This window comes from Oncorhynchus mykiss, chromosome 14, assembly GCF_057628025.1.
Source record: "Oncorhynchus mykiss isolate SJ-2025 chromosome 14, ASM5762802v1, whole genome shotgun sequence".
NCBI lineage: Eukaryota > Metazoa > Chordata > Actinopteri > Salmoniformes > Salmonidae > Oncorhynchus > Oncorhynchus mykiss.
The window spans coordinates 36117236-36138763 of NC_143035.1; the positions used below are offsets into that span (position 1 = coordinate 36117236).

The following is a 21528-nucleotide window of genomic DNA, read 5'->3' on the forward strand; positions in this document are numbered from 1 at the left end:
TTTTCATTCATGAACATTTCTGGGATCTTTTATTTCAGCTCAAAAACACGAGAACTCTTTACATGTGCTTTTTTTTGTTCAGTGTCATCACACAATCTGAGTATATTCTGTTTAGCTATGAAGCACCTAGAAAATTCCCTTATAAAATGGATGCTGGTGAGAAGGAAGAGGTATTTGGTCCATAACTGCTAAAAACGACAGGTGATATCTGATTAAATAAGTTAGTTTACTTCAATGTACCATCACATAAAATGACAACTAATCTGTTGTCTGCATTACTTATGAAAGTGGTCATGCCGATTTTACAGTGCCTTTAAGCTAGACGGCAAGTAGGAAACAATACCTTTACAAAATAAATGACATTTAGTCCCGACAGAAAAGTTGAAAAATAAACTTTCTATAATGGAATGAATATAGCCTGAGTGTCAGTGTTTGTCCTCTTGCTACCTCCGTTGACATGGCATTGACATGAGACTGCAATCAAATCTAATGAATACACAGGTCAGAGGACAAAAACACATTGCGACCAATCATAGGAATAAAAAACCCACAAAAAAAACACATCAGTTGATCAATAAAATAAAAGGTGCATAGTTACTCTATTTAGTGATGAGGTTGTTTTTTTTGTGTGCAAAAACACCAGTCAATTGGAGTGGAGGTATTGCTGTCTGCAGCTGGAAGCGATCAAAGCCAATTTATGCTGGATTTGAAAATGTGGTTTGAGGCTCCGTATGGGAGGGTGTGACAATTGCAGAGCCTCCAGAGGCCAAACTGAGCGCCGGACCACAATCGCCGTGCGCCTCCCCAAATGTTGTAACAATGCGGAGGGTTCCACATAGCTCCGCATTGACATGATTGGGTGACAGTAGGCGAGGGCGGGAGGTTCTGTATAAAAACACAAACTCACTTCCTTGACAACAGCTCGGCGAAGTACGGACACGCCGACTCCCTGTAAATGCTGCATGACCAAAGTAGATGTTGGATCGACCGCGCAGCGCCTTTTTAGCAACCTGAGATAGAGCGCTTCAGCATTTCACTGCAGACAGACAGGATCAAGGCGCGTCCCAAATGGCATCCTCTAACCTACATAGTGCACTACATTTGACTAGAGCCCTATGGTCCCTGGTTAAAAGTAGTGCACTATAAAAAGGGAATTAGGGTGCCATTTGGGACAGATGGTCAGTTAGTTCTGTGGTGTAGAGTAAAAGGAGTGGTGTTGGTTCTGGTCCAGAGGGTTACTGGCGAAGACGAGAGGTGTCGTCTCCTTGATGGATCCATACCAGCTGGTGAAAAGGAGACAACAGTGTGAAGAGTAAATCATTTGTTGTTGTAAATAACCATACAGGTGAATTGATTATTACAAAATTAGGTAAAAGTCCAAGGTTAGGGCCAATAAATACAATTTTGAATTCAGAAAGTAGACTGAAATTCCAATTTTCACATGGTTTTTCCCCAACCCGGGTAATGTTCAACAGTTTATTACCTTTGGTGTGGATGTGAGCTGTTGACCCAAGGAACACCCGAGTCAGCGTCTTCCCCTGCTGGGTCATCAAAGAAGTACGGGCGCGGTACTCTGTTGCTGTTGGGCATACTACAGCCCTGCGACAGAAGGAAGAAACACGTCAGAATGGGACTACACAAATGGAAACCAAACGTAGGTGAAGTGAAACATAGGGAGAGCGACCCTAGAGGGCTGGTCAGGAGAGAAAGAGAACAGAAACTAACATCTTCTTGAGGCGGTTGGCGGACTCTGAAGATGAGGATGAGGAGGCTGGTGGGAAGCAGCTCCCATATGAAGAGAATTACACCGAACGCCAAGTAACCCCGGTCTCCCAGTTCACTACGCAGGTCAGCCTGAGGAAAGACAAGCACTGTGTTATTGTGCGTGTTTGAGGTTGAGACTACATTGCAGACGGACTCCACAGAGTCACTGATCTAAAAAAAAAAATCAGCTTGCATCCCCAATAACTACAGACGACGACGACGCAGCAGCGACACCGCTACGGACGACGACGCAGCAGCGACACCGCTACGGACGACGACGCAGCAGCGACACCGCTACGGACGACGACGCAGCAGCGACACCGCTACGGACGACGACGCAGCAGCGACACCGCTACGGACGACGACGCAGCAGCGACACCGCTACGGACGACGACGCAGCAGCGACACCGCTACGGACGGACGACGACGCAGCAGCGACATCGCTACGGACGACGACGCAGCGACACCGCTACGGACGACGACGACGCAGCGACACCGCTACGGACGACGACGCAGCAGCGACATCGCTACGGACGACGACGCAGCAGCGACATCGCTACGGACGACGACGCTACGGACGACGACGCAGCGACATCGCTACGGACGACATCCCTACTGATAATGTATCAACATTAGAGATTGTGACTTTCTCAAATAGATCCCCTTAGACAGATTTCCCAGTGACATCTTGCCAATGTCGCTGAATCAATTCAACCATTTTGTATGTTAACTATACTGAACAAAAATATAAAACTCTACATGTAAAGTGTTGGTCCCATGTTTCATGAGCTGAAATCATTTTCCAGACGCACAAACATATTATTTCTCTCAAATGTTGTGCACAAACGCGTTTCCGTCCCTGTCAGTGAGCATTTCAATAAGCCGAATGAACAAGCTGTTCATTACACAGGTGTGGGGACAATAAAAGGAAACTCTAAAATGTGCAGATGTGTCACAACAACGCCACAGATGTCTCAAGTTTTGAAGGAGCGTGCAATTGGCATGCTGACTGTAGGAATGTCCACCAGAGCTGTTGCTAGGCTCCCCAGTGGGTGGGCCTTTGCCCTCCCAGGCCCACCAATGGCTGCACCCCTGCCCAGTTATAGGAAATCCATAGATTAGGGCCTAATGTATTCATATCAATTGACTGATTTCCACACACACACACATATATATACACACACATACAAATATATATATACACACATACATACACAGACACAGACATACAGGGCTATTCTTCCTGTATACAGTGGGGATAACAAGTATTTGATACACTGCCGATTTTGCAGGTTTTCCTACTTACAAAGCATGTAGAGGTCTGTAATGTTTATCATATGTACACTTCAGCTGTGAGAGATGGAATCTAAAACAAAAATCCAGAAAATCACATTGTATGATTTTTAAGTAATTAATTTAGCATTTTATTGCATGACATAAGTATCTGATCACCTACCAACCAGTAAGAATTCCGGCTCTCACAGAACTGTTAGTTTTTCTTTAAGAAGCCCTCCTGTTCTCCACTCATTACCTGTATTAACTGCACCGATTTGAACTCGTTACCTGTATAAAATACACCTGTCCACACAATAAAACAGACTCCAACCTCTACATAATGGCCAAGACCAGAGAGCTGTGTAAGGACATCAGGGATAAAATTGTAGACCTGCACAAGGCTGGGATGGGCTACAGAACAATAGGCAAGCAGCTTGGTGAGAAGGTAACAACTGTTGGCGCAATTATTAGAAAATGGAAGAAGTTCAAGATGACGGTCAATCACCCTCGGTCTGGGGCTCCATGCAAGATCTCACCTCGTGGGGCATCAATGATCATGAGGAAGGTGAGGGATCAGCCCAAAATCACATGGCAGGACCTGGTCAATGACCTGAAGAGAGCTGGGACCACAGTCTCAAAGAAAACCATTAGTAACACACTACGCAGTCATGGATAAAAATCTGCAGCGCACGCAAGGGCCCCCTGCTCAAGCCAGTTTATGTCCAGGCCCGTCTGAAGTTTGCCAATGACCATCTGGATGATCCAGAGGAGGAATGGGAGAAGGTCATGTGGTCTGATGAGACCAAAATAGAGCTTTTTGGTCTAAACTCCACTCGCTGTGTTTGGAGGAAGAATAAGGATGAGTACAACCCCAAGAACACCGTCCCAACCGTGAAGCATGGAGGTGGAAACATCATTCTTTGGGGATGCTTTTCTGCAAAGGGGACAGGACAACTGCACCGTATTGAGGGGAGGATGGATGGGGCCATGTATCACGAGATCTTGGTCAACAACCACCTTCCCCCAGTAAGAACATTGAAGCTGGGTCGTGGCTGGGTCTTCCAGCATGACAACGACCCAAAACACACAGCCAGGGCAACTAAGTAGTGGCTCCATAAGAAGCAGCTCAAGGTCCTGGAGTGGCCTAGCCAGTCTCCAGACCTGAACCCAATAGAAAATCTTTGGAGGGAGCTGAAAGTCCGTATTGCCCAGCGACAGCCCCAAAACCTGAAGGATCTGGAGAAGGTCTGTATGGATCCCTGCTGCAGTGTGTGCAAACCTGGTCAAGAACTACAGGAAACATTTACAATTACGGAGATCATACAAAAGTTTCTGTACCAAATATTAAAGTTCTGCTTTTCTGATGTATCAAATACTTATGTCATGCAATAAAATGCTAATTAATTATTTAAAATCATACAATGTGATTTTCTGGATTTTTGTTTTAGATTCCGTGTCTCTCAGTTGAAGTATACCTATGATAAAAAATTACAGACCTCTACATGCTTTGTAAGTAGGAAAACCTGCAAAATCGGCAGTGTATCAAATACTTGTTCTCCCCACTGTATATGTGAACTGTAACTCAGTAAAATCTTTGAAATGGTTGCATGTTGCCTTGACATTTTTGTTCAGCGTATATGAATAAAGTGCTTTACCTGGTCAGAGATATTTTACCTGGTCAGAGATATTTTACCTGGTCAGAGATATTGTACCAGTCAAAGTCAAAGGACTCCACTCTGTGATTCTGGGACAGTATGAGAACTGCCAGGTTGTAACATGCTCGACTAGCAAAGAGCAATATTACACCTGCTCCTAGTACTGCAGTCTGGCACACCGTTGTTCCCTGGGGGAAGAAGACACATACCAATCTGCACGTAGTACTGATTCAATTGGAACTACTCATTCAATTCAACTTCAGAATGAATTCAAAATAAAATTACGCTGACACCATCTAAAATATAACATTTCCACCTCCAGAAATAAACCCAATAACATTTTGGTAAAATTATTTTAACATATTAGACCATGCATGGTCCATATTATCAGGTATGTTTTTAGCAATAAGAACTTTCTCCATCACTATAACTAGATATTCTACTATAAGGTTGTCCCATTTCTCATTCACCAGACACTTCCTCCCAATTAGCTTGGGGATACGGCTAGGAATAGCTAGGTCAGTTACAGTTAGTGGAGAATGAATGTCATAAAAGCATTCATTATTTTAAGGAAGAATCACATCCCTGACTAGAGAATACAAAATTGTTCCGTTGAATTTGCTTTTAAGGAATAGCTGATTAACTACAGTCTGGACTCACCTTACTGTGCAGGTGGATATCTACAGTCTGGACTCACCTTACTGTGCAGGTGGATATCTACAGTCAGAAGAACTCACCTTACTGTGCAGGTGGATATCTACAGTCAGAAGAACTCACCTTACTGTGCAGGTGGATATCTACAGTCAGAAGAACTCACCTTACTGTGCAGGTGGATACCTACAGTCAGAACTCACCTTACTGTGCAGGTGGATATCTACAGTCTGGACTCACCTTACTGTGCAGGTAAGGGCTACAGTCTGTACTCACCTTCCTGTGCAAGTGGATATCTACAGTCAGGACTCACCTTACTGTGCAGGTAAGGGCTACAGTCTGTACTCACCTTCCTGTGCAAGTGGATATCTACAGTCAGGACTCACCTTACTGTGCAGGTAAGGGCTACAGTCAGGACTCACCTTACTGTGCAGGTAAGGGCTACAGTCAGGACTCACCTTACTGTGCAGGTAAGGGCTACAGTCAGGACTCACCTTACTGTGCAGGTAAGGGCTACAGTCAGGACTCACCTTACTGTGCAGGTAAGGGCTACAGTCAGGACTCACCTTACTGTGCAGGTAAGGGCTACAGTCAGGACTCACCTTACTGTGCAGGTAAGGGCTACAGTCAGGACTCACCTTACTGTGCAGGTAAGGGCTACAGTCAGGACTCACCTTACTGTGCAGGTAAGGGCTACAGTCAGGACTCACCTTACTGTGCAGGTAAGGGCTACAGTCTGTACTCACCTTCCTGTGCAAGTGGATATCTACAGTCAGGACTCACCTTACTGTGCAGGTAAGGGCTACAGTCTGTACTCACCTTCCTGTGCAAGTGGATATCTACAGTCAGGACTCACCTTACTGTGCAGGTAAGGGCTACAGTCAGGACTCACCTTACTGTGCAGGTAAGGGCTACAGTCAGGACTCACCTTACTGTGCAGGTAAGGGCTACAGTCAGGACTCACCTTACTGTGCAGGTAAGGGCTACAGTCAGGACTCACCTTACTGTGCAGGTAAGGGCTACAGTCAGGACTCACCTTACTGTGCAGGTAAGGGCTACAGTCAGGACTCACCTTACTGTGCAGGTAAGGGCTACAGTCAGGACTCACCTTACTGTGCAGGTAAGGGCTACAGTCAGGACTCACCTTACTGTGCAGGTAAGGGCTACAGTCAGGACTCACCTTACTGTGCAGTTAAGGGCTACAGTCAGGACTCACCTTACTGTGCAGGTAAGGGCTACAGTCAGGACTCACCTTACTGTGCAGGTAAGGGCTACAGTCAGGACTCACCTTACTGTGCAGGTAAGGGCTACAGTCAGGACTCACCTTACTGTGCAGGTAAGGGCTACAGTCAGGACTCACCTTACTGTGCAGGTAAGGGCTACAGTCAGGACTCACCTTACTGTGCAGTTAAGGGCTACAGTCAGGACTCACCTTACTGTGCAGGTAAGGGCTACAGTCAGGACTCACCTTACTGTGCAGGTAAGGGCTACAGTCAGGACTCACCTTACTGTGCAGGTAAGGGCTACAGTCAGGACTCACCTTACTGTGCAGGTAAGGGCTACAGTCAGAACTCACCTTACTGTGCAGGTAAGGGCTACAGTCAGGACTCACCTTCCTGTGCAAGTGGATATCTACAGTCAGGACTCACCTTACTGTGCAGGTAAGGGCTACAGTCAGGACTCACCTTACTGTGCAAGTGGATATCTACAGTCAGGACTCACCTTACTGTGCAGGTAAGGGCTACAGTCAGGACTCACCTTACTGTGCAGGTAAGGGCTACAGTCAGGACTCACCTTACTGTGCAGGTAAGGGCTACAGTCAGGACTCACCTTACTGTGCAGGTAAGGGCTACAGTCAGGACTCACCTTACTGTGCAGGTAAGGGCTACAGTCAGAACTCACCTTACTGTGCAGGTGGATATCTACAGTCAGGACTCACCTTACTGTGCAGGTAAGGGCTACAGTCAGGACTCACCTTACTGTGCAGGTAAGGGCTACAGTCAGGACTCACCTTACTGTGCAGGTGGATATCTACAGTCAGGACTCACCTTACTGTGCAGGTAAGGGCTACAGTCAGGACTCACCTTACTGTGCAGGTAAGGGCTACAGTCAGGACTCACCTTCCTGTGCAAGTGGATATCTACAGTCAGGACTCACCTTACTGTGCAGGTAAGGGCTACAGTCAGGACTCACCTTACTGTGCAGGTAAGGGCTACAGTCAGGACTCACCTTACTGTGCAGGTAAGGGCTACAGTCAGGACTCACCTTACTGTGCAGGTAAGGGCTACAGTCAGGACTCACCTTACTGTGCAGGTAAGGGCTACAGTCAGGACTCACCTTACTGTGCAGGTAAGGGCTACAGTCAGGACTCACCTTACTGTGCAGGTAAGGGCTACAGTCAGGACTCACCTTACTGTGCAGGTAAGGGCTACAGTCAGGACTCACCTTACTGTGCAGGTAAGGGCTACAGTCAGGACTCACCTTACTGTGCAGGTAAGGGCTACAGTCAGGACTCACCTTACTGTGCAGTTAAGGGCTACAGTCAGGACTCACCTTACTGTGCAGGTAAGGGCTACAGTCAGGACTCACCTTACTGTGCAGGTAAGGGCTACAGTCAGGACTCACCTTACTGTGCAGGTAAGGGCTACAGTCAGGACTCACCTTACTGTGCAGGTAAGGGCTACAGTCAGGACTCACCTTACTGTGCAGGTAAGGGCTACAGTCAGGACTCACCTTACTGTGCAGGTAAGGGCTACAGTCAGGACTCACCTTACTGTGCAGGTAAGGGCTACAGTCAGGACTCACCTTACTGTGCAGGTAAGGGCTACAGTCAGGACTCACCTTACTGTGCAGGTAAGGGCTACAGTCAGGACTCACCTTACTGTGCAGGTAAGGGCTACAGTCAAGACTCACCTTACTGTGCAGGTGGATATCTACAGTCTGGACTCACCTTACTGTGCAGGTAAGGGCTACAGTCAGGACACACCTTACTGTGCAGGTAAGGGCTACAGTCAGGACACACCTTACTGTGCAGGTAAGGGCTACAGTCAGGACTCACCTTACTGTGCAGGTAAGGGCTACAGTCAGGACTCACCTTACTGTGCAGGTAAGGGCTACAGTCAGGACTCACCTTACTGTGCAGGTAAGGGCTACAGTCAGGACTCACCTTACTGTGCAGGTAAGGGCTACAGTCAGGACTCACCTTACTGTGCAGGTAAGGGCTACAGTCAGGACTCACCTTACTGTGCAGGTAAGGGCTACAGTCAGGACTCACCTTACTGTGCAGGTAAGGGCTACAGTCAGGACTCACCTTACTGTGCAGGTAAGGGCTACAGTCAGGACTCACCTTACTGTGCAGGTAAGGGCTACAGTCAGGACTCACCTTACTGTGCAGGTAAGGGCTACAGTCAGGACTCACCTTACTGTGCAGGTAAGGGCTACAGTCAGGACTCACCTTACTGTGCAGGTAAGGGCTACAGTCAGGACTCACCTTACTGTGCAGGTAAGGGCTACAGTCAGAACTCACCTTACTGTGCAGGTGGATATCTAAAGTCAGGACTCACCTTACTGTGCAGGTAAGGGCTACAGTCAGGACTCACCTTACTGTGCAGGTAAGGGCTACAGTCAGGACTCACCTTCCTGTGCAAGTGGATATCTACAGTCAGGACTCACCTTACTGTGCAGGTAAGGGCTACAGTCAGGACTCACCTTACTGTGCAGGTAAGGGCTACAGTCAGGACTCACCTTACTGTGCAGGTAAGGGCTACAGTCAGGACTCACCTTACTGTGCAGGTAAGGGCTACAGTCAGGACTCACCTTACTGTGCAGGTAAGGGCTACAGTCAGGACTCACCTTACTGTGCAGGTAAGGGCTACAGTCAGGACTCACCTTACTGTGCAGGTAAGGGCTACAGTCAGGACTCACCTTACTGTGCAGGTAAGGGCTACAGTCAGGACTCACCTTACTGTGCAGGTAAGGGCTACAGTCAGGACTCACCTTACTGTGCAGGTAAGGGCTACAGTCAGGACTCACCTTACTGTGCAGGTAAGGGCTACAGTCAGAACTCACCTTACTGTGCAGGTGGATATCTACAGTCAGGACTCACCTTACTGTGCAGGTAAGGGCTACAGTCAGGACTCACCTTACTGTGCAGGTAAGGGCTACAGTCAGGACTCACCTTACTGTGCAGGTAAGGGCTACAGTCAGGACTCACCTTACTGTGCAGGTAAGGGCTACAGTCAGGACTCACCTTACTGTGCAGGTAAGGGCTACAGTCAGGACTCACCTTACTGTGCAGGTAAGGGCTACAGTCAGGACTCACCTTACTGTGCAGGTAAGGGCTACAGTCAGGACTCACCTTACTGTGCAGGTAAGGGCTACAGTCAAGACTCACCTTACTGTGCAGGTGGATATCTACAGTCTGGACTCACCTTACTGTGCAGGTAAGGGCTACAGTCAGGACACACCTTACTGTGCAGGTAAGGGCTACAGTCAGGACACACCTTACTGTGCAGGTAAGGGCTACAGTCAGGACTCACCTTACTGTGCAGGTAAGGGCTACAGTCAGGACTCACCTTACTGTGCAGGTAAGGGCTACAGTCAGGACTCACCTTACTGTGCAGGTAAGGGCTACAGTCAGGACTCACCTTACTGTGCAGGTAAGGGCTACAGTCAGGACTCACCTTACTGTGCAGGTAAGGGCTACAGTCAGGACTCACCTTACTGTGCAGGTAAGGGCTACAGTCAGGACTCACCTTACTGTGCAGGTAAGGGCTACAGTCAGGACTCACCTTACTGTGCAGGTAAGGGCTACAGTCAGGACTCACCTTACTGTGCAGGTAAGGGCTACAGTCAGAACTCACCTTACTGTGCAGGTGGATATCTACAGTCAGGACTCACCTTACTGTGAAGGTAAGGGCTACAGTCAGGACTCACCTTACTGTGCAGGTAAGGGCTACAGTCAGGACTCACCTTACTGTGCAGTTAAGGGCTACAGTCAGGACTCACCTTACTGTGCAGGTAAGGGCTACAGTCAGGACTCACCTTACTGTGCAGGTAAGGGCTACAGTCAGGACTCACCTTACTGTGCAGGTAAGGGCTACAGTCAGGACTCACCTTACTGTGCAGGTAAGGGCTACAGTCAGGACTCACCTTACTGTGCAGGTAAGGGCTACAGTCAGGACTCACCTTACTGTGCAGGTAAGGGCTACAGTCAGGACTCACCTTACTGTGCAGGTAAGGGCTACAGTCAGGACTCACCTTACTGTGCAGGTAAGGGCTACAGTCAAGACTCACCTTACTGTGCAGGTGGATATCTACAGTCTGGACTCACCTTACTGTGCAGGTAAGGGCTACAGTCAGGACACACCTTACTGTGCAGGTAAGGGCTACAGTCAGGACACACCTTACTGTGCAGGTAAGGGCTACAGTCAGGACTCACCTTACTGTGCAGGTAAGGGCTACAGTCAGGACTCACCTTACTGTGCAGGTAAGGGCTACAGTCAGGACTCACCTTACTGTGCAGGTAAGGGCTACAGTCAGGACTCACCTTACTGTGCAGGTAAGGGCTACAGTCAGGACTCACCTTACTGTGCAGGTAAGGGCTACAGTCAGGACTCACCTTACTGTGCAGGTAAGGGCTACAGTCAGGACTCACCTTACTGTGCAGGTAAGGGCTACAGTCAGGACTCACCTTACTGTGCAGGTAAGGGCTACAGTCAGGACTCACCTTACTGTGCAGGTAAGGGCTACAGTCAGAACTCACCTTACTGTGCAGGTGGATATCTACAGTCAGGACTCACCTTACTGTGAAGGTAAGGGCTACAGTCAGGACTCACCTTACTGTGCAGGTAAGGGCTACAGTCAGGACTCACCTTACTGTGCAGTTAAGGGCTACAGTCAGGACTCACCTTACTGTGCAGGTAAGGGCTACAGTCAGGACTCACCTTACTGTGCAGGTAAGGGCTACAGTCAGGACTCACCTTACTGTGCAGGTAAGGGCTACAGTCAGGACTCACCTTACTGTGCAGGTAAGGGCTACAGTCAGGACTCACCTTACTGTGCAGGTAAGGGCTACAGTCAGGACTCACCTTACTGTGCAGGTAAGGGCTACAGTCAGGACTCACCTTACTGTGCAGGTAAGGGCTACAGTCAGGACTCACCTTACTGTGCAGGTAAGGGCTACAGTCAGAACTCACCTTACTGTGCAGGTGGATATCTACAGTCAGGACTCACCTTACTGTGCAGGTAAGGGCTACAGTCAGGACTCACCTTACTGTGCAGGTAAGGGCTACAGTCAGGACTCACCTTACTGTGCAGGTAAGGGCTACAGTCAGGACTCACCTTACTGTGCAGGTAAGGGCTACAGTCAGGACTCACCTTACTGTGCAGGTAAGGGCTACAGTCAGGACTCACCTTACTGTGCAGGTAAGGGCTACAGTCAGGACTCACCTTACTGTGCAGGTAAGGGCTACAGTCAGGACTCACCTTACTGTGCAGGTAAGGGCTACAGTCAGGACTCACCTTACTGTGCAGGTAAGGGCTACAGTCAAGACTCACCTTACTGTGCAGGTGGATATCTACAGTCTGGACTCACCTTACTGTGCAGGTGGATATCTACAGTCAGGACTCACCTTACTGTGCAGGTAAGGGCTACAGTCAGGACACACCTTACTGTGCAGGTAAGGGCTACAGTCAGGACTCACCTTACTGTGCAGGTAAGGGCTACAGTCAGGACTCACCTTACTGTGCAGGTAAGGGCTACAGTCAGGACTCACCTTACTGTGCAGGTAAGGGCTACAGTCAGGACTCACCTTACTGTGCAGGTGGATATCTACAGTCAGGACTCACCTTAATGTGCAGGTAAGGGCTACAGTCAGGACTCACCTTACTGTGCAGGTAAGGGCTACAGTCAGGACACACCTTACTGTGCAGGTAAGGGCTACAGTCAGGACTCACCTTACTGTGCAGGTAAGGGCTACAGTCAGGACTCACCTTACTGTGCAGGTAAGGGCTGGTGGATATCTACAGTCTGGACTCACCTTACTGTGCAGGTGAGGGCTACAGTCAGGACTCACCTTACTGTGCAGGTAAGGGCTACAGTCAGGACTCACCTTACTGTGCAGGTAAGGGCTACAGTCAGGACTCACCTTACTGTGCAGGTAAGGGCTACAGTCAGGACTCACCTTACTGTGCAGGTAAGGGCTACAGTCAGGACTCACCTTACTGTGCAGGTAAGGGCTACAGTCAGGACTCACCTTACTGTGCAGGTAAGGGCTACAGTCAGGACTCACCTTACTGTGCAGGTAAGGGCTACAGTCAGGACTCACCTTACTGTGCAGGTAAGGGCTACAGTCAGGACTCACCTTACTGTGCAGGTAAGGGCTACAGTCAGGACTCACCTTACTGTGCAGGTAAGGGCTACAGTCAGGACTCACCTTACTGTGCAGGTAAGGGCTACAGTCAGGACACACCTTACTGTGCAGGTAAGGGCTACAGTCAGGACACACCTTACTGTGCAGGTAAGGGCTACAGTCAGGACTCACCTTACTGTGCAGTTAAGGGCTACAGTCAGGACTCACCTTACTGTGCAGTTAAGGGCTACAGTCAGGACTCACCTTACTGTGCAGGTAAGGGCTACAGTCAGGACTCACCTTACTGTGCAGGTAAGGGCTACAGTCAGGACTCACCTTACTGTGCAGGTAAGGGCTACAGTCAAGACTCACCTTACTGTGCAGGTAAGGGCTACAGTCAGGACTCACCTTACTGTGCAGGTAAGGGCTACAGTCAGGACACACCTTACTGTGCAGGTAAGGGCTACAGTCTGGACACACCTTACTGTGCAGGTAAGGGCTACAGTCTGGACACACCTTACTGTGCAGGTAAGAGCTACAGTCTGGACACACCTTACTGTGCAGGTAAGGGCTACAGTCAGGACTCACCTTACTGTGCAGGTAAGGGCTACAGTCAGGACTCACCTTACTGTGCAGGTAAGGGCTACAGTCTGGACACACCTTACTGTGCAGGTAAGGGCTACAGTCAGGACTCACCTTACTGTGCAGGTAAGGGCTACAGTCAGGACTCACCTTACTGTGCAGGTGGATATCTACAGTCTGGACTCACCTTACTGTGCAGGTAAGGGCTGGTGGATACCTACAGTCAGAACTCACCTTACTGTGCAGGTGGATATCTACAGTCTGGACTCACCTTACTGTGCAGGTAAGGGCTGGTGGATACCTACAGTCAGAACTCACCTTACTGTGCAGGTGGATATCTACAGTCTGGACTCACCTTACTGTGCAGGTGGATATCTACAGTCTGGACTCACCTTACTGTGCAGGTGGATATCTACAGTCTGGACTCACCTTACTGTGCAGGTGGATATCTACAGTCTGGACTCACCTTACTGTGCAGGTGGATATCTACAGTCTGGACTCACCTTACTGTGCAGGTAAGGGCTACAGTCAGGACTCACCTTACTGTGCAGGTGGATATCTACAGTCAGGACTCACCTTACTGTGCAGGTGAATATCTACAGTCAGGACTCACCTCACTGTGCAGGTAAGGGCTGGTGGATGGGGAGCGTCGGGTTAACAGAAGCAGTAGTGCAGCTAGACAGACAGCCTCAAAGATGAAAAGCAGGTCGTTGACCAGCACTCGTATCAGAACCAGACTCCATGTTTTAGTTCCTGCTCCTCCACTGCCCCCGTTCCAGCCGAGAGCAGCACACACCACGTTGACACACAAGAACACACCACTCAGGGTGGTGTAGAAGCACCGCGCCCAACATCTGAGAAGAGCGAGACGTGTCAATGCAAAATGTTTTAAATAAAGCTACTTCAAAACCACTAAAAAAAAAGGACACACAACAGCAAGTCATTTTTAGGGAAGTGGAACTCACAGTCCATTGCCGGGCTCAGTGTCAGGGTTGTACTTCTCTCTCACTTTGAGTAATACCTGTACACACAAAGGAGAATAGAAACCAGACGATAGTTGAAGTGAACACATACTAGTCTTTAACAAATACTTAGATCGTCTCAGAACCTAAAAACCAAAACGTGCGTGCGTCGGCCAGCTTCTCGATTTAAAAATCTGTCACGACTGTCAAGACTAATGCTTTCATAACAAATCAGAACTCAGAAACACTTGTCCAGCAAGCATGTCACGTGATCTAAGATATAATATATGTGTGTCTTACCTGAGTGAAGTAGAGGTTGATGAGACTGAGGGTGAAGAACTGCAGACAGACAGGGAAGCAGTAAAGGAGCCAATAAAACACTGTGGCCAGGTGATTGGCTTCCAGGGCATTATGGAAGTAGAAAGAGAACAGAGTGGTACGAAGAGCCGCCCAGAGAAGACAGAGGAACAGAAACCCACTCTGGTAGCTCCAGCGCTTGTGTCGGTAGAGAAAGAGGAGCCAGAGCTGAACGTAGACTACCAAGAAGAGACTTCCGTAGAGAGTAGTGTAGAGGATTGTAAATCCAAGCTGGACTGATGGGGCCACGGCCGGGTGCAGAGGGAAAGGTGTAGGCAGGGTAGAGTTAGAGGGTAGAATTGGTGTGACTGGAACTTCCATTGAGGTGAATGGGAATATACTGTGTCACTCACTGTCTGGCAATAAGATAGTTATTTCCCCTTGTATATAAAATGATCAATAATGATCACATTTATTAGCGTTCTAAATAAACACGGGAGGATTTCAGTGTGTCCATTTTTAAAAAGTGTGACACTATCTTCAGAGTGGTTTGAATAACATGGTCCTCTGCCTCAACACTTTGTCACTGTGGTAGAGCTAGTAGAGACAACTGTAAAGAGAGACAAAAAAACGTTGTGAAAAAGACAGAAACCCTACAGTAGACTGCACGGCTATCTTTATAAAAAAGGAGCTCGTTATGCAATACATGGAACTCAGTGTACAGAACAAGTTGTCACAAGAAAAAGTTGTACAGCTGACTTAACTTAAGGCGCTTACAGACGGGCCGCGGGTAAACGGCAATTGAACCGCGAGGAAATCCGCCTACCGTGTGTAGTGACAAACGGTCCCGGTTGTTGTCAGCTCGAATATTGTCATTAAAAACATGGTTTGATTGGTTTACAAGATGAACGCCGCTCAAGACATCGGCTAATTTCATATATGAGCACCGCTCACTGGAGCGAACAGCACTGACCGTGCTTCTCGCGTTTTCCGCCTACTGCGCTACGCCCATTGAAGTCTATGAGACCCTCGGTGCCCATCTGTAAGCGCCTTAACGAGCCACCAGCCCGTGGTTGGAGAGTTTGAGACATAGCTAGCTGAGTAACAGTCCAAATTAGTTTGATTAAATCAGGCTGTAACACACAATTAATTGGTAACTTATACACAGCCTGAAACTAATAACTGCAAAATCGTGCACATGTGCCTTTCCAAGCCCAAATGTTGAATAACATTTATTTTTAACTTTCTCTACCTGTTTTCTGTGCGATTTGTCTTTCAGCTGCTCGAAATGTGAGACAAAATATCCACGGGAAAGTATCGTTCAGCCGTCCTTTAGAGCCCAGGTACTGACGTTGGCGTTTCTATCACCTGGCACATGAGCTAAACAGTTCATATACACCGCCTTCACAAAGTATTCGTACCCTTTGACCTTTCCCACATTTTGTATTACATTTAGATTTTTTGGGGGTCACTGGCCTATGCACAATACCACACAATGTCAAAATGGAATTATATTTTTCGAAATGTTTACCAATTTAATAAAAACAAATTTACAGCTGAAATGTCTTGAGGTAATACGTATTCAACCCATTTGTTATGGTAAGCCTAAATAAATTCAGGAGTATAGATGTGCTTAGCAAGTCACATAATAAGTTGTATGGACTCTCTGTGCAAAAAAAAATGTGTTTAACATGATTTTTGAATGACTATCTCATCTCTGTACCCCACACATACAATTCTGTAAGGTCCCTCAGTCGAGCAGTGAATTTCAAACACAGATTGAACCACAAAGACTAGGGAGGTTTTCCAATGCCTCACAAAGAAGGGCACCCATTGGTAGATGGGTAAAAAAAATAAAAAAGCAGACATTTACTATTTTTTTGAGCATGGTGAATTTATTACACTTTGGATGGTGTATCAATACACCCAGATACTACAAAGACACAGACATCCTTCCTAACTCAGTTGCCAGAGAGAAAGGAAACCGCTCTATTACAGAGTTTAATGGCTGTCATAGGAGAAAACTGAGGATGGATCAACCACATTGTAGTTGCACCACAATACTAACCTAATTGACAGAGTGAAAAGAAGGAAGCCTGTACAGAATAAAAATATTCCAAAACATGCATCCTGTTTGCAACAAGGCACTAAAGTAATACTGCAAAATATGTGGCAAAGCAATGAACTTTTTGTCCTGAATACAAAGTGTTGTGTTTGGGGCAAATCTAATACAACACATTACTGAGTACCACGCTTTTCAAGCATTGTGGTGGCTGCATCATGTTATGGGTATCATGTTATGTTATCATGTTAGTGCAGAGCTTTTTCAGGATAAAAAATAAACAGAATGGAGCTAAGCACAGGAAAAATCCTAGAGGAAAACCTGGTTTAGTCTGCTTTCCACCAGACACTGGGAGGTTAATTCACCTTTCAGCAGGACAATAACCCGAAAAACACATGGACAAATCTACATTGGAGTTTCTTACCAAGCGGTCAATGAATGTTCCTGAGTAGTCGAGTTACAGTTTTGACTTAAATCGGCTTGAAAATCTATGGCAAGACTTAAATGGTTGTCTAGCAATGATCAACAACCAATTTGACCGAGCTTGAAGAATTTTTTAAATAATAAATGGGCAAATGTTGTACAATCTAGATGTGCAAAGCTCTTACAGATTTACCCAGAAAGACTCACAGCTGCAATCGCTGCCAAAGTTGATTCTAACATGCATTGACTCAGGGGTGCGAGTACTTATGTAAATGAGATATTTCTGTATTTCATTTCCAAAAACACGTTTTAACATATTCATTATGTGTAGATGGGCGACAGAAGAAAAAAAACATATGATTTAATCGATTTTGAATTCAGGCTGTAACACAACAAAATGTGGAATAAGTCAAGGGGTATGAATGCTTTGTGAAGCCGCTGTACCTGCAAACTGCAGTTAGTATGCATGCATCGCATGCACACATGTTTGTTCATGACTGAAGGCATGAGCACATGACGGAAGTACAGTGCCTTGCGAAAGTATTCGGCCCTGCAGTTCATCCAGAGTGATCATGGGCCTCTTGGCTGCATCTCTGATCAGTCTTCTCCTTGTATGAGCTGAAAGTTTAGAGGGACGGCCAGGTCTTGGTAGATTTGCAGTGGTCTGATACTCCTTCCATTTCAATATTATCGCTTGCACAGTGCTCCTTGGGATGTTTAAAGCTTGGGAAATCTTTTTGTATCCAAATCCGGCTTTAAACTTCTTCACAACAGTATCTCGGACCTGCCTGGTGTGTTCCTTGTTCTTCATGATGCTCTCCGCGCTTTTAACGGACCTCTGAGACTATCACAGTGCAGGTGCATTTATAACGGAGACTTGATTACACACAGGTGGATTGTATTTATCATCATTAGTCATTTAGGTCAACATTGGATCATTCAGACATCCTCACTGAACTTCTGGAGAGAGTTTGCTGCACTGAAAGTAAAGGGGCTGAATAATTTTGCACGCCCAATTTTTCAGTTTTTGATTTGTTAAAAAAGTTTGAAATATCCAATAAATGTCGTTCCACTTCATGATTGTGTCCCACTTGTTGTTGATTCTTCACAAAAAAAATACAGTTTTATATCTTTATGTTTGAAGCCTGAAATGTGGCAAAAGGTCGCAAAGTTCAAGGGGGCCAAATACTTTCGCAAGGCACTGTACATGCAGGCAATGGGCATACTAACTAGGTTGTTCTTATTATGGCTCAGTCTAATGAAGTCAAGCAGGCCATTTACATGGTTTTGTGCATGTGCCAGGTAATTGAAATTTCAACTTCAGTACCGGTGTGGTAATACTTTGTGGTTCAATCTGTGTTTGAAATTCACTGCTCGACGGAGGGACCTTACAGATAATTTGTCAGCACAGATGGTTTGTTTTCGTAGCAGGTTAGGTTAATTAACGTGGAGGTTAAGTGAATTAACGTAGCAGGTAAGGAGAATGAGGTTTCAGTTAGGGAACATAGTTAGGGTTTGCTACAGTTGTCAACAACTGCGTGACCACTAGACAGAGCAGTAGGCTTACGTGATCTAGACAAACCTAGAAACGTAAACAAACCAAGGTGTCTCTTGTTGTGATATGTGTTTTGTCCTATATTTATATTGTATTTATTTATCTATTTTGACCCCGTCCCCGCAGGAGACATTTTGGTATGCCGTTATTGTAATTAAGATTTTGTTATTAACTGACTTGCCTAGTTAAATGAAGGTTCAATAAATAAAAACACAAGGCGCTCTAAGAAGTCAGGTTAACAATGCAGGGCTTGTCTCAAATTTCGACCATCTATAGGACCAACACCACCGTCAACCGGTAGATTAAGTTCAAATGTATTCTTATTCAACATTCTGGCTTGTAGTAAAACATTTCAACGATGTTGCAGTCATTAGTTTGAGGCTGTTTATACCAACTAATTGTGTATTACAGCCTGATTAATCAGACTGGCCAAGTCGGTGTTGTTTACTTTCTACATTGGGGATTTCCCACTCCAACTAGGCGACTTTATCCCTTTCAATTTAACCCTCTGCATGTCAAAACAACTTCACAAACTAGCAGCTGAAAAATATAACCCGAAGACTAGCTAAACTAACCTAATCTTCAATGCTGACGGTGTGATTATCTGCGTAGCTAAAATAACAGCGCGATAACGTTAGTCAGGCAGCTACAGTCAGCAGCTAATTAGATCAACTGGCTTTGTGAAAACTCATGTTATGTGGGCCAGCTAACGTTACATCTTTCTTTTACTCTCTAGCTCAATAGTAATACATACACTGTGGCAATGTTAGTTTGACCAGTTACAAAATAAGTAAATACTAACATTTGTTACCTTATTCGAAGATATCGCTCCGGACAGGGAGGTTTACAAAATGTAATGTCGATTTACTTCCTAGTAGTCAGACATGACGTAGTACAGTGGGGGCGGGGTTTACATTTAAAGCAACTATAGTACCAAACCTGTAGGGGTCAGCTTTGTTCTATTCTCTCTGTGATCACTCTTTCGATCAACGTCGACCCCAGGGGGTGCGTAATGACCCTACACACACACACACACACACACACACACACACACACACACACACACACACACACACACACACACACACACACACACACACACACAGAGAGGGAGAAGGAGGGACGGGGAGAGAGGAGGGAAAGGGAGAGAGTTGAAAGGTGAAGGGAGGGAAGTAAGGAAGGAGAGAGAGAGAAGAGGGAGATTGAGGGAGGGGGAGAGAGGGATGGAGAGGGTGAGAGAGGGACGGAGAGAGTGAGAGAAGAGGGAGAGGGTGGAGGGGGTGAAAGAAGGGGGAGGAAGAGAGAACAGAATGAGGGAGTATACTCCCCCTACCTTGTCACAACACAACTGATTGGCTCAAATGCATTAAGAAGGAAATAAATTCCACAAATGAACTTTTATGAAGGCACACCTGTTAATTGAAATGCATTGCAGGTGACTACCTCTTGATGCTAGTTGAGAGAATGCCAAGAGTGTGCAAAGCTGTCATCAAGGCAAAGGGCTGCTATTTGAAGAATCTCAAATATAAAATATATGTTGATTTGTTTAACACTTTTTGTTTACAACTGTATATGATTCCATGTGTGCTATTTCATAGTTTTGATGTCTTCACTATTATTCTACAATGTAGAAAATAGTAAAAAATAAAGAAAAAACATTGTTCTAAAACTTTTGATCGGTAGTGTATATATATATATTTTTTTAAGTACACAAATACGAACCATTGTACACCATGATCATACCACATCCCTTCCTCAGGTTTCACTCAACAAGGGGAAGGCAGTTTTCTCTTACAGGGGTGGAACATTGTTACAGGATGGAGCGAGATGCAGCTTTAAATAAATGAAAAGGTGTGTTTGAGTTGCCTGTCTCTGTCGCGCTCAGCCTATACGTACTCACCAAGAGTATTGGCTGGATGCACTATGAAGTGGTAATGATTCTCTCTCTCTCTCTCTCTCTCGCTCTCTCTCTCTCTCCCTCTCTCTCTCTCTCTCTCAGCGTACGTTGACTTTCCCTCTCATCCCTTTACATTCTCTTATCTCTGTACTCCTTTCTTCATCAAGCTTTGAAAGTCTTATGAAATGTGATTTTAGTTGGATAGAGCTTCCTTTAAATAACTTGTATTTTCTGTGTAATCATGTGTATCTTAAATACAGACTCAGAACCTTCAAACTTAACAAGAAAACAATTTGACAATTTCTAAATTTCTAAATCAGAATTTCATAAGACTTTCAAGAAAGACAATCGTAAAATACAGTGTTATAAGTACACAGCATATGAAGAGGATGGGAACATTTGAATAACTCAGAAATTGATTAATAACCCAGGAGGCCACAGCCCTGGCGCAGAGGGTTTATGATCTGTCTGTAGATTCCAGATTGAAACCCACCTATTCTTAAAACATATATCTAAAAGAAAATGTATGAAATTGAGGCTCAGATAAAATCTATTAAAATAGAGGATGTCTTTATATCATCCAGATATATAAATACAATCAGAAATTCCTAATTTTGACTAACTGTAAAACAAACAAAAAAACAAAAAAATTAAACATTGTGTAAAAATGGACTTTTCAACTATTAAAAAATGCACCGGATATATTTCCTTCTTTGAGATGCTTGATATGGTCCCCTATGGCTGATTTTTATTTTTTATCTGAAAAGCAAAAGTCATCCTAACCTATTCATAGATGCCAACTGCTTTATCGCCTATTGACGATAGTATCTTCGGGTCGGGGGAATGTTGTTAAGATCCCTGATACTCTTTATGAACCTTAAAACGCATCACTATGAACCTTAAAACGCATCACTATGAACCTTAAAACGCATCACTTGCGGTACGATTTTGGAAACATAAGGAAAGTATCTTCCATATTAGCGAGACATTTTTTCATAAAAACGAAAGGGTAAATTACTGCACATACAGTATTTACAGGGTTAGGGTTAGTCA

At 45.9% G+C, this 21528-nt stretch overlaps 1 protein-coding gene across 5 annotated transcripts; it reads right to left on the reverse strand.

The window, feature by feature from the left end:
• On the reverse strand, positions 1-19600 carry gpr137 (G protein-coupled receptor 137). Of its 5 annotated transcripts, none has more exons than XR_016486378.1 (8): positions 19390-19477; positions 14542-15148; positions 14245-14300; positions 13893-14133; positions 4695-4882; positions 1726-1854; positions 1484-1599; positions 1-1283 (listed from the first exon to the last, which is right to left on the reverse strand). XR_016486378.1 is itself a non-coding variant. In XM_036943444.2 (8 exons), the coding sequence occupies exons 2-8, from the start codon at positions 14917-14919 to the stop codon at positions 1184-1186; spliced, it is 1170 nt and encodes a 389-aa protein (XP_036799339.2). In that variant the 5' UTR covers positions 14920-15148; positions 19390-19600; the 3' UTR covers positions 1-1183. The 5 variants fall into 5 exon arrangements, 4 of the variants coding, with proteins under 4 accessions (XP_036799339.2, XP_036799341.2, XP_036799340.2 ...); XM_036943444.2 differs by having other exon boundaries at positions 4733-4882; positions 19390-19600; XM_036943446.2 differs by having other exon boundaries at positions 4733-4882; positions 19381-19467.
• Positions 19601-21528: the final 1928 nt, after the last annotated feature.